We start from the raw sequence: 15,118 nt of genomic DNA, 5'->3' as shown, positions 1-15,118 counted from the left end.
GAACATCTGATTTTTCCCCACTCCACCACAGAGGCCTTACTACAGTTCCTACCCATTCAATGCACTATCCATGGAGGAAAACAGCAAGATCTTCCTAACAACCACTTCTGCATATTCTTTCCCACACCTCCTCATTGAAGGTACCTGTGGGTACAAACTCAAACACTATTTCCTCTGAAGGCAGTCTTCAGCAGCATGTTCACAGTGTTGGAAGGAAGCCTGGACAGACTTCTGTCACTCCCTGATCTTGGTCTCTGGTGCACCCAGAAGCCAAATTAAAAAAAAAAGAAATTTCACTATACAGTGAAATACTATATATGTATACTAGCTTTGGTCTGATCCCCAGCTGTGCTTATTGCTAGGTGTTGATCACTGGGACAGCAGAGCTGACAGACAACCTATCCCATAGCTCACCTCTCTCCCCTGGTCCTTAGTGAGGCCCTGAAAGCTCTTCACAGCAGCCACCAGCAGCAGCTAGCTGGGCTGAGGTGAGATGTCCCCCAGGGAGTGTCTGTGGCCTCTCAGCTGCTGGAGGACATTGCTGAGATGCCTCCTCTCACATACTTGGTTTGCTGGGTGGTAGAGGGTGAAGAAGCAGGTATTTCCCAAAGGCAGCAAGGGGGGCTGCCAGGGAAGTGCCTGAGAGTGAGGGGCTAGCATGGGACTGCAGCAAGTCAATCCTGGTGCCTGCAGCCATGTGATGGCTGATGATTTGCTGGAGCAGATGGTTTAGAGAAGCCATCACCATTTGACAGGTATTAGACATTAAATGTGTCCTGAAAAAAAAAAAAAAAGCAGATTCCATGTTATTCAAGAACACAGTTGCCCTGTAACTTCTGTGCACACTTTGTACCCCATAGCACACTTTTACCCAGAGAATTCCTGGTGTACCATGCAGATTTCACCCCCTCAAAGAGAGCTGCTTGCATCCCCATCTCCAGTAAAAAATGCTTTGCCATCTCTCTCCAGTGCCCCTGCACAGAGTGATGAGTGAGTGCTCAGTCTGTACATGCACACATGTTCACACTCATCCATCATTTTCTCTGCCATAACAGAATCACAGAATGGTGCATGTTGGAAGAAACTTCTAATCAAACAGGGTCATCTACAGCAGGTTGCCCAGGACCATGTCCAGATGACTTTTGAGTATTTCCAAGGATGGAGACTGCACCACCTCGCTGGGCAACCTGCCCTAGTGTCTGGTCATCCTCACAATGAAAAAGTGTATCCTGAAATTCAGAGGGAACCTCCCATATTTGTGCCCATTGCCTCTGGTCCTGTCACTGGGCACTGCTGGAAGGAGCTCTGCTGTGTCTTTGTGATCTCCCATCACACACTCATAGACATTGAAGAGATCCCTCTGGGCCTTCTCCTCTTCAGGCTGAACAGGCCCAGCTCCCTCAGCCTTTCCTCATAGCAAAGGTGATCCAGTCCCTCAGTTATCCTAATGACCCTTCCATTGAAGGGTCCACTGAAGAATGGATTCTCTGCAATGTGCTCATGACTGTACCGAGCGAGTGCAGAGCTGGACAAAGCTCCAGGGATATCCTCACCAGTTCTGAGTGAAGGAGCAGGATCATCTCCCAGATGCTGGCAATACTCCTTCTAATGCTGCCTAGGACATCATTCTCCTTCTCTGCCTCCTGTCTTATGTTCAGCTTGGTGTCCCCCAGGACCACCAGGTCCTATTCTCTCAGGCTGCTCTCCAGCTGGGCAGTACCTAGCATTTTTCGTTTTTTTTCTCCCCAAGTGCAGGATTTGGCATTTGCCCTTGCTGAATTTCATTAGGTTCCTGTCAACCCATTTCTCAAGGCTGTTGATGTCCCTGTGATGGCAACATGACTCTCTGATATCAGCCTCTCATCCTGGTTTTATGTTCTCTGAAAAATTCCTGATTATGTACTCTGCCTCATCATCCAGGTCATTAATGAAGATTGTTGAAGGAGTCAGTGTTGACACCTGGGGTACGCTGCTAGTCACTGGTATCCAGCTAGTTGTGCCACCAATCATCAGCATTTGGGTCTGCCCATCTGAGCAGTTTTCAGTCCAGCTCACTGTCTGCTCACCTAAGCCATACAAATGCCTGTCTTGGAGGATCTTATGTGAGATCGTGTCAAAGGCCTTACTGAAGTCCAAATAGACAGTGTGCACACTCCCCTCATCCAGCAGGCCAGCTCTTTTACTGTAGGCTATCAGGTTGATCAAGCATGACTTCCTCCTTTGTGAATCCGTGCTGACTGCTTCTGATTATTTTCTCATCATTCATATGCCTGGAAATGTTTTCCTGGATTAGCTGCTACATCTTAACAAAGGTGCAGATGTGGAATGAAGTAATCATGGGTCAGGCAATCAGGACTATTATGACAAAGATTTCATTTCTCCTTTCATATCCACAGCATAGAATGATTTTTTTTAAAGACATATCTGCATTGTTTAAATGAGCTATAGACTTTGATGATATCCATCCCCATATTTGCTTCAAGTTTAATTGGCTTGGGGAGTTCCAATCTTCCAGAGCCTGCAAGGAACATGCATAGCCTTTTGATCAGTTTCCTTAGTTTTCTACTAAATTTTCCTAAACACACAGGAAGGATGTCAGCAAGCTTCACAGAAAGAATTAGTCATTGCAAGTACCCTAATACATGGTCATGATTATGCTTAAAACTGCTTTAAAAGTGTTCCAGAATATCAAAAATTATTATTTTCTTCTGCAGAGGTAGGTCAAGACAACCTTTTTCCCTTCCTCTTTCTCCACAGACAAGCAACTCAATTAGAGACCCCCTTTAAGAAGTGTTTGCTAAGTTCTCTGGGACAAAGCAAGCTACCCATTATTCACCATTGTGCATAACACACAGTACTTGTGGGTGACTCCCCTGAGTTTACTGCATTTTTTGTGAGCAATTTTTGATAGAAGAAATAAAGTATATTTAATCAGAAGCTTCCCAAAGGGAAAGAGCACATCAGGCAGAGCGATGCAGATAGATAAAGTTCCCAGTGAATTATATTGGCTAATTTATTGCCTGATGCCGTGACTCATACAGCAGCCTGTACCTCTTCCACAGCAATCCTGCTAAGTCCCCGAGGTCACCTCAAGACGGATGCATGACTCACTACCAGGGTTTCTGAATCCCACTCCTGGTGTGATGGCTCAGTGACAAAACACAAGCCCTTCAGGCATCTGTTATTTCTTTTTTGCCCCTTGTTTATTGATCAGATGCTCTCATCAGCAGAGTCCTTCCACATCCGGCCAACTGGCCAGCAAGCAGCGGTCAAGCACAAATGATTGTCTATGAAGAGCAAGACCCAGGGGCTTAAGTGAACAGTCAGAGCCCAAAAATCCTCCCTCAGGTGAACTTCTTGTGCTTGAGGACATGAAGACACACAGCACTGCCTGGGGCTTTGAGAGCAGTCCAGAGGCATGGAAGAGGCATCAGAAGTGGCTACACAGATCCCCTAAGAAATATATATATTAGGCAATTATGGTATATGAAGCTGGGTAAACAACAAGCATTTTTCAAATAAAGAAAAAAGAAGTCTTTCAACAGAGGTATATGAGGATCACAGCACATAGTTGCACTTTACAAAGAAATTGTCAAGTATTTCCTTTTGTATATGCTGCCAAGAAAACACAATGTACAAAAAGGCCTGGAGATGGATGTTGCGCATTCAGCATCCACTTTAAGCAAGGAGTACTTGCTGCAGACAGGAAGGACTTTTGTGAAGCAGCTCTTGAGCAGATTTGAAGTGTCTGCCAGTGACCTCAGCAGAATTCCTGACTGTCTCCTCAAGCTAATGGTGTGGCTCAAATATGTGCACAAGTACATTAGTAAAAGCTTGAAACTTGAGTATCCCAATCCACACAGAACTTGCTAGCAAAACAAGTCCCATGTTCCATATCCAAATTGTAGATAGGACTTACATGAGCCCATACTCAAAAAGAGTATCAAGTTTTAGAATTGCCACAGAGTTTGGAAGGTGAAAATTAAGAGTCTAATTTTACCTATGATGTTATTATGGGCTTGTGGAGTTCTTGCATGGTATGGCTGAGATCTTACACGTAAGATAGCTGTCAGTTATAATGTATTAATTCGAAACTCCATCTGCCAGATCTTTTAACTTTAGGATACTATAAAGTATGGCACACACACTTTTCCATGGATTTTGCAGTACTGCCTGATCAGAGAAAGTGTTTGCTCTTTCAAGAAAGCAAGAAGACTGAAGCAGACAATCATATCTGCAAAACAGCAGGTTCAGAGAAGGGTTTAAGAAAGAAGTACCAGGAAAAATTACCTGTCATTCTACTGGTACCCTTTTCACCACATCCATCTCGGTCCATCCTTTTCTGATCTCTGTCTTCAAACCTACATAAAAAACCAGAAGGAATGTAGTACATCTAAAGCTGCTTATCCAAATAGCTGTTCTGGTTGCTCCATAGTAATTAAGAAAGGTCAAAGAAAACATACTCCTCCGATGACACAACTAGAAAACCGGAAAAAATGGATGAGAGAAGCCCAAGATACTCAGCAACTTTTTTTCATTGTCAGTCTCTCTTCCCACACCTGGATGTGGATGGACAGCAAGGTGGGAGCTTTTTTTTTTTTTCCTTAGGAGATCAGTTTTCTTATCACCTGAGGAACCAAAACATATATGTCTATAGGATCCACTATGAGATGCATCCCAGAAAATCCTTAGAGAATTAGCTAATGTAGTTGACAAATCACTCTTCACTCTATTTGCAAAGCCATGGCAGTCAGGAGAAATCCCCAGTGAGTGGAAATAGAGAATGGAGTAACTACATCAGTGGGCAAGGGAAGGGTTGTGAATGTAATTTATATTCTGTAAAGCCTTTGACAGTCCCTCACAGCATCTTGCTTTTTACATTGGAAAGAAATGGGTTTGATGAGTGGACTTTTAGATGAATAAGGAATTGGTTGGACCGTCACATCCAGAGGGTAGTGGTCAACAGCTCAGAGTCCCGATGGACATCAGTGACAAGGGATGTCCTTCAGGGGCTGGTTTTGGGATCAGTGTTATTTAATATCTCATTAATGACATAGACGAGGGCATTGCATGCACCCTCTGCAAATTTGCAGATGACACCAAGGTAAGTGTGTTGTTTGACACTCCTGAAGGACAGGATGTCATCCAGAGGGATGTGGGTGAGATGGAGAAGTGGGCCCGCAGGAATCTCATGAGGTTCAACAATTCTCTCAGCCTTTCATTGTAGGAAAGACTCTCCATACTTCTAATCATCTTGGTGGCCCTACTCCTTACTCACTCTGACAGATCCATGTCCTTCCTGTGCTGGGCCCCCAGAGCTGGATGCAGGGTTCCAGGTGGGGTCTCACCAGAGCAGAGGGGCAGAATCCCCTCCCTCCCCTGCTGCCCACGCTGCTTTGGATGCAGCCCAGGACACTTTTGGCTCTCTGGGCTGGGAGCACTCATGGCTGGGTCATGTCATCTATCAGCAGCCCCCAGTCCTTCTGGGCAGGGCTGCTCTCAATCCATCCCCATCCTGTGTTGATACTGGGAGTGCCCTGACCCAGGTGCAGCACCTTGTTCTTGGTCTTGTTAAACCTCATGAGATTCCCATGGACTCTCTTCTCAAACTTGTCCAGGTCCCTCTAGATGGCACTCCAACCTACACATGTGTCAGCAGCACCACTCAAACCACTCAGAGCAGGTTGGCTACAAACCTGCCAATGGTTTTCCATCACTGAGGAATACATTAAACCATGCTTGTCCCAGGGCAGATTCCCTAAGGGATACCATCTATTACCAAACTTCATGTGAAGATTGAGCTGTTGACCACTATCCTCTGGGTAGGACTTTTCAAAGAAGTCCTTATCCACTGAACAGCCCACCAACCAAATCCTTATTTAGACAATTTAGAGAGCTACTGGGTAGCTTTTAACAGGAAAGGTCAATCCAGGGAGGCTGAGAGTCTGTAGTTCTCAGAGTTCTCTTTCCTACCTTTTTTAAAGGTGGATCCAATATTTCTACTCTTTCAGTCACCTGGGACTTCACCTGACTGCCAGGACTTTTCAAGTACCATGGAGAGAGTGGCTTGTCACCTAATTCCCTTGGGACTCTGGGATGCATCTGTCATGGTTTAACTCCAGCCAACAGCCGAGCCCCAGTGCAGGGCTCACCCCCTCACCACTGGAATTGGAGAGAGAATCAGAAGGGTAAAAGGTAGAAAAGTCACAGGTTGAGATATAGACAGTTCAACAGAGACACTGAAGACCATGCATGCACACAAATCACAACAAATAATTCATTCACTGCTTCCCAAGGGCAGGCACTTGTTCAGCCATCTCCAGGAGAGCAGGGACCCATCACACCTGACAGAGACCTGGGCAGACAAACACCATCACTCTGAATGTCCCATATTTCCTCCTTCTTCCCCCCACCTTTATGTACTGAGCATGATGTCACATGGTCTGGAATATCCCGTTGATCCCTTGGGGTCCCCTGTCCCAACTGTGTCTCCTCCCAGCCTCTCAGGCACCACCAACTTCCTCCCCAGCATGGAAGTACAAACGGCAGAGAAGGCCTTGGCTCTGTGTAAGCCCTGCTCAGCAATAACAAAAAATCTCTGTATTATCAACCCTGTGTTCAGTACAAACCCAAAACAGAGCCCCATATCAGACACTGTGAAGAAAATTAAAAATCTCTATCCCAGACAAAAGCAGCACATCATCTCATCAGATCCCATAGACACACATGTTCAGGTCATCACAAACCTGATCTATTACAGTAGAGAGCACTTTTTTCCTTCCGTCTCTATCCTGCTGCCCATCCACTCAAGAGGGGAGAAGAGAGGTTGCCATTGAGAACTGAGGTAAAAAAGTGGTTGAGTACCTAATTTTTGTGTACAGCTCCAGAACAGAAACATACTTCACCTCAAAGGAGTGTTTTTTTCCCCCTTTGGTTATGAACAGGACAGAAAATTCAACTATTTGCATTGTTGCTTAGTTGTGTTAAGTGGCACTTGCTGAACTCTTGATTTCTAGCTTGGAAAGACAATTTTAACAATTGTGGCATGCTTTCCTGGAACTGGATGATTGTTTTCCCTTTCTATCCCCTCCTGCTGGAAGCATACAATCTTGTCTTGAAATCACTCACAAAGGTACAAATTGAAGACATTTAGTTCCACCTTTGTCCTGACATTTTCTGTGTTTTTCTGTGCACTAACAGCTTTCTGTTCCACAGTAGATGTTCCCTCTTCCATCTCAGTAAGCCTGTCGCTTAAATTTGAAGGGCCTTTTTTAGTCCTGTTAGATATTCTGACATGTACTTCAGCTCTTACAGCAATTTTCCCCTCCACTAATGCCACTAATATTTACATTTCTGTGTCCTTTTTCTATCTCTGAAGGACTGTTGATGAATGCGGCTTTAGGTAATTGCTTTCCCCAGGCATCATAATTTGTTTTTCAACAAAAGAACAATTTCCAATTTTTTGAAAGACTATTCAAATGCACTATGGAAGGTGAAGGAAGTCAGGGAGCAGGAACAGTGACTTTCATGGCACTAGTTACCAACATACTCATAACTTTGTAACTTACACTTTAGAATATTCTAGTTATGTGGGACAGGCTTGCTGAAGGTTAATCACTTCCTTTAATCCAGAATCTAGCTGATGGTTAAAAAAAGTCATTATTCATTCCAACAGGAGGACATAAAAACTGTGCATCTGAATAACAGCAGATGGAAAGAAACAGCAAATTTTCACTCTGAAAAATAGGAGCTGAGAACACTACTGCCTCACTTCTCATACCACTAAATCCTGGACAGTGGCAAAAGTAGAGTTACCTTGTGCTGGCTGCAAGATTTTAGTTTTTAAATCTTTCAGTCAAGAAAGGTATTTCTAACAGAGTCCAAAACATTCCTGTTTCAGCCCAGTCTGCAACAGGTGAGAGGTTCAGTGTGAATTTTACTGGACAGTTTTCTGGAGGACAAGTTGAAACAATGATCGTGGTTCATTTCAAACTTTTAATGTCTCAAACACATGTCATTGCCACTGACTTAGAAACTCTCCCCAGTGTGTACTTCTACTCCCATTTATTCACCCTTCAAATGAAACAGTAAATACTATAGCTTGACACCCCGTTTATGAAGTGTCCTGTAAGGCAGGAGTTGTTCCCACTTACAAAATTATATTCTTGGATTTGCTCTCTACAAGGCAAGTTGGAAATCTACAACACAGAGATGCTCTGTTGATATTGTACTGTAGGGACAAAACAATAAAAATAAAACCCATGCTTTTCATGACCTGGGAAACATTTGTGTGTTTTCAGAATCGGCTTCTCTGAGCTTTCCAAGTTTGTAGTATGAAGAAAATTAATCATGTTAATGGGAAAACTTAAATAAACTTAAAAAAATATGGTTTCATAATTTTAGTTCAGAGTGTCCTTTTCTGTTACCTTAATTTTCTTGGAAGATTTCTGGTATAACTCCTTTTTATCTCCCAGTATCTCTGCCCCAGGTGAAAGCATTTGGTCTTTTGTATCACTGGCAACCTGCCTGAAGATGCTGCTGCCTTTCCACGTTCCCACCTATTTGAGATCCTTTCCTGTACTCATTCAGCTGGTGGTGCTTACTTCAGATTACCATCACCGAAGTGCATCAAATCACAGGGACAGAACGTCACCATCACAGTCGGCAGGCCATGGATACCAAGGGAACCCCAACATCTGTGTTCATTCTTGAGGAGGGAATAACATCAGGAGAGGCTTTATCCCTAAGGGCCACCTCCAGGATGAAATCCAGCTGCCGCACAGCATCTCCTGAAGCCTTGCTCTCCACTGGCGCCTAACTCGGGAGAAGACTCGGGGCAGGACTGCTGTCTGCCCGGGAGAGGATTTACTTCGCAAGCCCCGTCCTCACCGAAGAAGAGACTTTAAGCGCGGGAGCCCGTGCGGAGGATGCACATGCCGGCTTCCCGAGGAAGGCCGCCCGTCGGGGCTCCGCTCCCCCTCGCCCGAGAGGGAAAGGCTGCCCGCGGTGGTGGCAGCAGTCGGCCAAGCAGCAGTGGCCATCAGGTAGGGGCAACCCCGCCGAGTCCCCGCGCCGGCCCCGCAGCATCCCGCGCCGTGCGCTGCTCGTACTCACGGCTGTGCGGGGCTCCGGTGGGGCCGGGTGAGCACGAGGAAGAGGAAACGGAGAGCGGGCAGGTGAACCCTCGCGGCAGCTGTCTCCCCGGCCGCTGCTGCTGGAAGCCGCCCGGTCAATCTACCTCTGGCCTTTGGCAGGGTCCGAGCCCCCTGCGCCCGCCGCCAGCGCGGGAGGGAGCGGCGGGACTGCAGGCGGCAGAGCCGCTCCGACCGGCTCCGGGGAGCGAGGGAGCGAGCGAGGGAGGGAGGGAGCTAGGGAGGAGGCAGGAGGCAGGACAGCTCCCGGCCCCGGCCCGCCCTCCGCCTGCGGCTCCACCGAGGGGAAGCCGAGCGGTGCCGGCTGTCGGGGTGCTCCGTGCCTCGCTGCCTGGGAAACTTCGGAAGCTTGCCGGGGGGCGTCCGTCTCCTGCCCCGAAGGGAGCTCCGGTGGAGGGAAGTATCCCCGTGCGCACCCGCTGGATGGCGCGGACCCTGAGACCCGACGACATCAACCCCCGGACGGGGCTGGTGGTGGCTCTGGTCAGCGTCTTTCTGGTATTCGGCTTCATGTTCACCGTGTCTGGCATCAAGGGAGAGACCCTGGGAGACATCCCGCTGCTGGCCATCGGGCCGGCCATCTGCTTGCCGGGCATCGCCGCCATTGCCCTGACCAGAAAGACCGACGGCTGCACCAAATGTCCCGAGAACATGCGTCCGTGCTGTAAGGAAGTCAGGGACCGGGATGTCATGGAGCTGTTAAGGACCCCCTCGGACCTAGAGTCCGGCAAGGGAAGTTGCGACGAGCTGGCCAGGAAAGCTTACCGCAAGGACAGGAGAGGGCTGAGGGGAGAAGACACCGTGTTCATCTGCACCACCAGCAGCACCGGCGATGCCACGGAAGAGTGCAAGAGCCTCACCAAAAAAGTGGAGCAGGAGGAGATGCTGAAATACCTGGAGAGCTGTTACCCAGAGATGCCAGAGAATGTGTTCGTGGGAGATGGCCCCACATACAGTGCCTTGGAGAAGAAGAGCTCTTCTCCCAGCAGGGACAGCACTCCTTGCCCTGACATTGAAGACAACATTTTTGTGGCTCCTAAAGATAGTATCATTGTCTGCTCTTACAAGGATAACAGCCCTTATGACAGCTACTGTTGTTACATAAACCCCACTGGAGTCAACTCAGACCAGGAGACCATTGTGTGAAAGATGCATACTATATATATATATGTATGTGTACAGGGACTGCAACTTGATAGGGGATAATATAGCTGACTGCATGGGACAATTCTGATACTATTTCAATTTAAAGTGGTATGTGACTGATACTCCAACCTTTTGTGCCTGAAGTACTCTTTCTGTAAGTAAATGAGCATGTTTAAAGGTTAAAGAATTCAATTTTTAATTTTTGGAAAAAAAGAAATTACGTTTTAATTTTATTTTTCTCCCTTTCCCTCCCTTTTGTTTTCCTGCTGCCCATTGTACCCAAGCCTGTAGGCACACTGGCAGAAGGACAGCAGTGGCTGTCAGCTGAAATCAAGAGCTGAATGAAACTCTGGAGCTGTCTGTAAGAAAGAATGTGGTGCTCTATGGGTGAATAAGTTTTTGAAATACTGTCACTTCATTTTGGGAGGGATTGAGAGATGTCAGCATGAACTCCAGTAGCTGGCTGATGTCAGGGAATGTAGAAGTCATTTGTCTCCCTTTGTCCTGGCAGGATTTTATTTTCCTTTGTGTCAAGGAATAGATGTCCTGACCCCATGGGCTCTTCTGAAAGTCTCCTGGGAGCCAGATAGGCTCAGGAGAGTTTTCAAAGACTAACCCATCATCAATAGCATGAACATAGACATGTTAGCTTAATTTTCCACTGGTCTTGAGTTCACTGGAATGTTTCTAACACTTTTGGATTTTACAGGCGTACTTGACAAGAAGAATGCAACATGAGCACGACACAGTTCTTGTAGAGACTAGGAGCAGATGTCAGTGAGCTCAGGTCTTTAAAATATATTTCAGTACCTCAAAAATTGCTTCAGGAATAGACTACTGTGAGTTATGTTCAGAGTGGGATCTGACTCTTCTGAAAATGCCATTTTCTTGTGCCTTTTCTAAAATGCCAGATATTTCTGTATGGGGATGCATGGTGACAGTCCACTCAGGGGTCTCAAAACCATGCTTTGCTGGGAGAAGGGAACAGAGGACCTGACTGACAGATGGTTTTTTCACAGCTTATGGATACATAGCAAGAAAATGTGAAGTGAGTAATGAAGATTAACCTGCATTCAGAGCCTGCAGTTTACATACTGAAATACAAATCCTGGCTATGCTGTCCAACACTAAGTTGCATGTTCCATGCTGTGCATAAACGTCTGACCTGACCTCTACGGTGTAGGTAACAGAGATGTGGTATAATACAATGTGCATGCTAAGCAGATACTCTAAGTGTTCAGGTCATAGGGTAAAGCACAGAGTAATTTGCTAGCATCTCACAAAGCCCCAGTTCCTATAAGTAAACTCCCAGAACGCCAAAAAGTTCCTGTGTGATCAAAGTCTTAACTGCCGTTCTACTTAGCTGGTTTTTGTCAACGTAAGTTGTACTAAAGAAATGTTATTGAGTTACCAGAGTAGGAAATAAGAAAAACAGCCTTTCATTTTTAGCAACCTGAGATGTTGTGTAGAAAATTAAAAGGAATTTTGCACTCAAATGAGGCTTTCCATGCCTATGGAATTGTTTGGAAATTGAATGTAAATTTTATATATATATATACTTATGTGTGTATTTGTTTGTTGAGAAATTTATGTCAAATCATAAAAGACAACCAGTCTCTGAAGATGTTTCCAGAAGAAGGAAACAATTTTTTGACTAGCTTGGTGTCTTTCAGACCAATAAGATTTTTAACCCTTTGGCCAGGCTTTGGTGGGGCATCTGGATACTCTAGGATAAATTCAAAAAATACTAGCTAGTTGAAGCCAGGCAAAAACTCTGAATAGGTGGTTACAGGCAGCTCTGCTGCTCAGGCATGCAACAACACTACTGTGGTAATAAATGAACACCTGCACTCTGTGGAGCCCAGGTTTTATCCAATGAGCAAAGGAATTCAACAAAAACAGACCCTCTCCCTGACATGTTCAGCTTCCACATAAAAGCACTTGTCAGCAGCTTACCTCCTCCTTCAGCTTAGTCACTGCAGGACCTTATTCTGCAATGTACAGAACAAGTCTCTAATGGCACCACAAAGTCTTATTTAATGACCTCTGAAGCCAACAGCTAAAAAGCTGCTGATGAACATGTTGACAAATAGGGTCTTTTGCTTTCTGCTTCTAATCAGAGCAGGTGAGGGTCTCACTGTGTGCCCAGGGGTGTTGAGCATCCCTGGAGATGAGACCCACCATGAGAAAACAGGCTACTGGGTCCTGCCTGCTGCCTTTGACAGGGTTGTGAGTAATCGCTTGCCTTGCATAAGAGAAAAAGGCACCAGCCTTCTGGGAACCTAGTTTTGTACAGTTCTGCAAATATATATAGGAAGCAGTCAAGTTTTTCCATTTTGTTTAGGATTAGATGTTCTGTGTCAAAATGGGCTTTTTCATGACAAGACAGCAAACTCTAGTGACAAATGGAATAGTAAATATATAACTTGATATACAGACATGCAGATGTGAGTAATGTGCTTTTGTCCATTCTTAGTGTACAAACAAGAGAATGCTTGTATTCAGGCAAAGTTTAATGGGAATGAAAACTTCCCACAAGTTATAGAAAGAGGTATTAAAAAATGTGTTTAAAATTTGATATTTGCAGGCAACGTCATTCCTCCATTCATTCAGATAAGATTTCACAATAAAATACAACTTTAAGCAATATTTCTAGGCTAATATACCATAATCCTTTAAATTTGGTTATTGAATGTGTGAGAATTTGAAATTAGAGAAATAAATTAGTATGGCCTCTAAAACCTCTTTATTTTTCCTTTTTTTTTCATTTTTGTTTTTCCTGCTAGTTTAATAGAGAGTGAAATGGAAATAAATTATTTTGGCCACCTAAAAATATTAATTTGTAAATTTGAAAATTAAATGGGTTTAGATTTTTTGTTTGTTGGGGGGTTAGGTGTTAAGTTTGGGTTTTGTTTGTTTTTGTTTTTTTTTTAATAAAGTGACATTTTCATAGTTCTACCAGTAGAAATCTAACACATATTTGATCACAGACATGACAGCATTTTCAAAATTTTTATGCATATAACATGACCAGATCAGAGAGCACCTGGGACTTTATTTTCATTCAGCTCATGTGGACACCAGAACCTGTGGTACCAGTGCTGATCTTAGAGCAAGCAGGAATAATCACTTTGCTTTTCAGAGGAAGCTTCTAGTCTGAATTTGGCTTCAGGATACCACTGCTTGGGGTGTGATTCCAAGCCGTGACCAGAGATGAGAGCTTCTTTCTGTTCTTGCTATTTTAAAAAACTCCAGGTCAAAGTCCCACTTCTCTCCTCAGTGCTCTCTTCCAAACAATGCATGAAGCTGTAGGGGAGCTCAGCTTGGGGGATAAATATCTTGGGGGATAAATGTCTTGTAAACCACATATTGCTTGGTTCTAAATTATGTGTGGCAGGGTGTATAAAGTATTTAATGGAAAACAGTAATTTGGACATTTAGAGAAGTTTCCTAGGATATATAAACTTTATTTTTGGAATAGCATTTATCATAGTGCTACAGTGTAGTTTATCTTCTTTTAAGAGACAATGTGATACGCAGATCAACAAAGAGCAATTTTGTGTCGCTTGTAACAAGTAGCATTTTTACAGTCATAGAAGCTGATCAGTGCAAAGTCTTTAAAAGAAAGTTTTAATCAGTGTGCACTTTGTCCTCCTGAGTGCAAAACAATAGCTGGTCCTTTTGGCCCAGAACTGAATAAGCAAGAGGTGAGTGTGCTCAGCGTATGTGTCCCTCTGGACTGTATTCTTCATCTGCATTCTGCAGAACTGTCATACTCTTGCAGAGGCAGTTCCTCCCCGTCTGATGCAAACTCTGTGCAGTCCTGGCTCCAGTAATTATTTATTATGTTGTTATTTCAGAGTAACAGCTACTGTGACCCCCTCTTACCATGCCTGCTGCTACATACCAGACTTCTCGTGTTTGGCCAGGGTGGTAGAGTTTGACACTACATCACCCATCCAATCTAAGCTGTTATGTTGAGACGTTCAATTATATTGTCAGTTCTTGCAGCACAAGTTTGGGATTTTGCCATGGGTTAGAGGTGGGTGACTGTCAGGCCACTAAGTACTGCCAACCTGATTTTCATGGTTTGTGTAGGGACTAACCTATTTATTTGCAGAGTACAGTCAGCACACAGGACCTTGACTCTCAGCATGTTGCCAGTAAAGCCATGGCATAGGAAACTTTTGAGTCCTGAAAGGTTTCTGTCGATGCTTCTAACATAAATTGTATTAAAACTTGTAGAGGAGTTTCCTGATGTGTAGGCTGGATGTGTTCTCTTGACACACAGCATGGGGCATCAGCTGCAAAGCAGCTCACACTGAGCCTGTTTCCACTCTGCAGGTAGTGTGAACATGCAATCCCTACAGGGAGAACTGTCAGCAGGCTTGTTATTTCTCTGGTGGTATGGGCTCTTTTATGTCTGGAAACCACAGAGAGTGTGGATTGAGAAGTCACTTTTCATGCACCCTGGCAAACTTTCATAGGTAAGCGTTACCTTGAATTTAGCAGTCCTATCAGTGCTAGAATTCCAGACCCTCTATGTCTTTACCAGACACGGAGATTCATATTTCATTAATTTTTAAATCTTTGTGTATTTTGTGTTTAGAACAGTTGCATGGATTAGCTTTGTGTCAGATGCACAGAAGTGTTTATGCTTAACGTTTTTACTTACAAACTGCACCCTGGATGGGTGTGTGTATATATGCTATACATTTGTCTGCAAGGGCAGGTAACAGAATGCACAATCATAGCGACATAGTAATTTGAGATCTCCCCAGAGGTGTTTTTCCAACACCTTACCCAGCTTTTTTGCCTCA

The 15,118-nt window shown here is 44.7% G+C and overlaps 1 protein-coding gene and 1 long non-coding RNA gene across 2 annotated transcripts; one reads left to right on the top strand and one right to left on the bottom strand.

Moving 5' to 3' along the window:
* Window positions 1-3,213: 3,213 nt before the first annotated feature.
* LOC148184466 (uncharacterized) lies at window positions 3,214-9,329 on the bottom strand. Its single transcript, XR_015772426.1, has 3 exons — window positions 9,115-9,329; window positions 4,291-4,361; window positions 3,214-3,453 (listed from the first exon to the last, which is right to left on the bottom strand). It is a non-coding gene; the product is annotated as an uncharacterized LOC148184466 (long non-coding RNA).
* A 171-nt stretch (window positions 9,330-9,500) lies between these two features.
* On the top strand, window positions 9,501-11,243 carry TMEM215 (transmembrane protein 215). The gene has a single exon (XM_005530757.3). The coding sequence runs from the start codon at window positions 9,576-9,578 to the stop codon at window positions 10,296-10,298; it is 723 nt and encodes a 240-aa protein (XP_005530814.1). The 5' UTR covers window positions 9,501-9,575; the 3' UTR covers window positions 10,299-11,243.
* The last annotated feature ends 3,875 nt before the right edge of the window (window positions 11,244-15,118 follow it).

Source organism: Pseudopodoces humilis, chromosome 4 (genome assembly GCF_049639895.1).
Source record: "Pseudopodoces humilis isolate 2021_Gansu_Grassland_sample_001 chromosome 4, ASM4963989v1, whole genome shotgun sequence".
Classification (NCBI taxonomy): domain Eukaryota; kingdom Metazoa; phylum Chordata; class Aves; order Passeriformes; family Paridae; genus Pseudopodoces; species Pseudopodoces humilis.
This window is presented reverse-complemented; position numbering and strand designations above follow the sequence as displayed.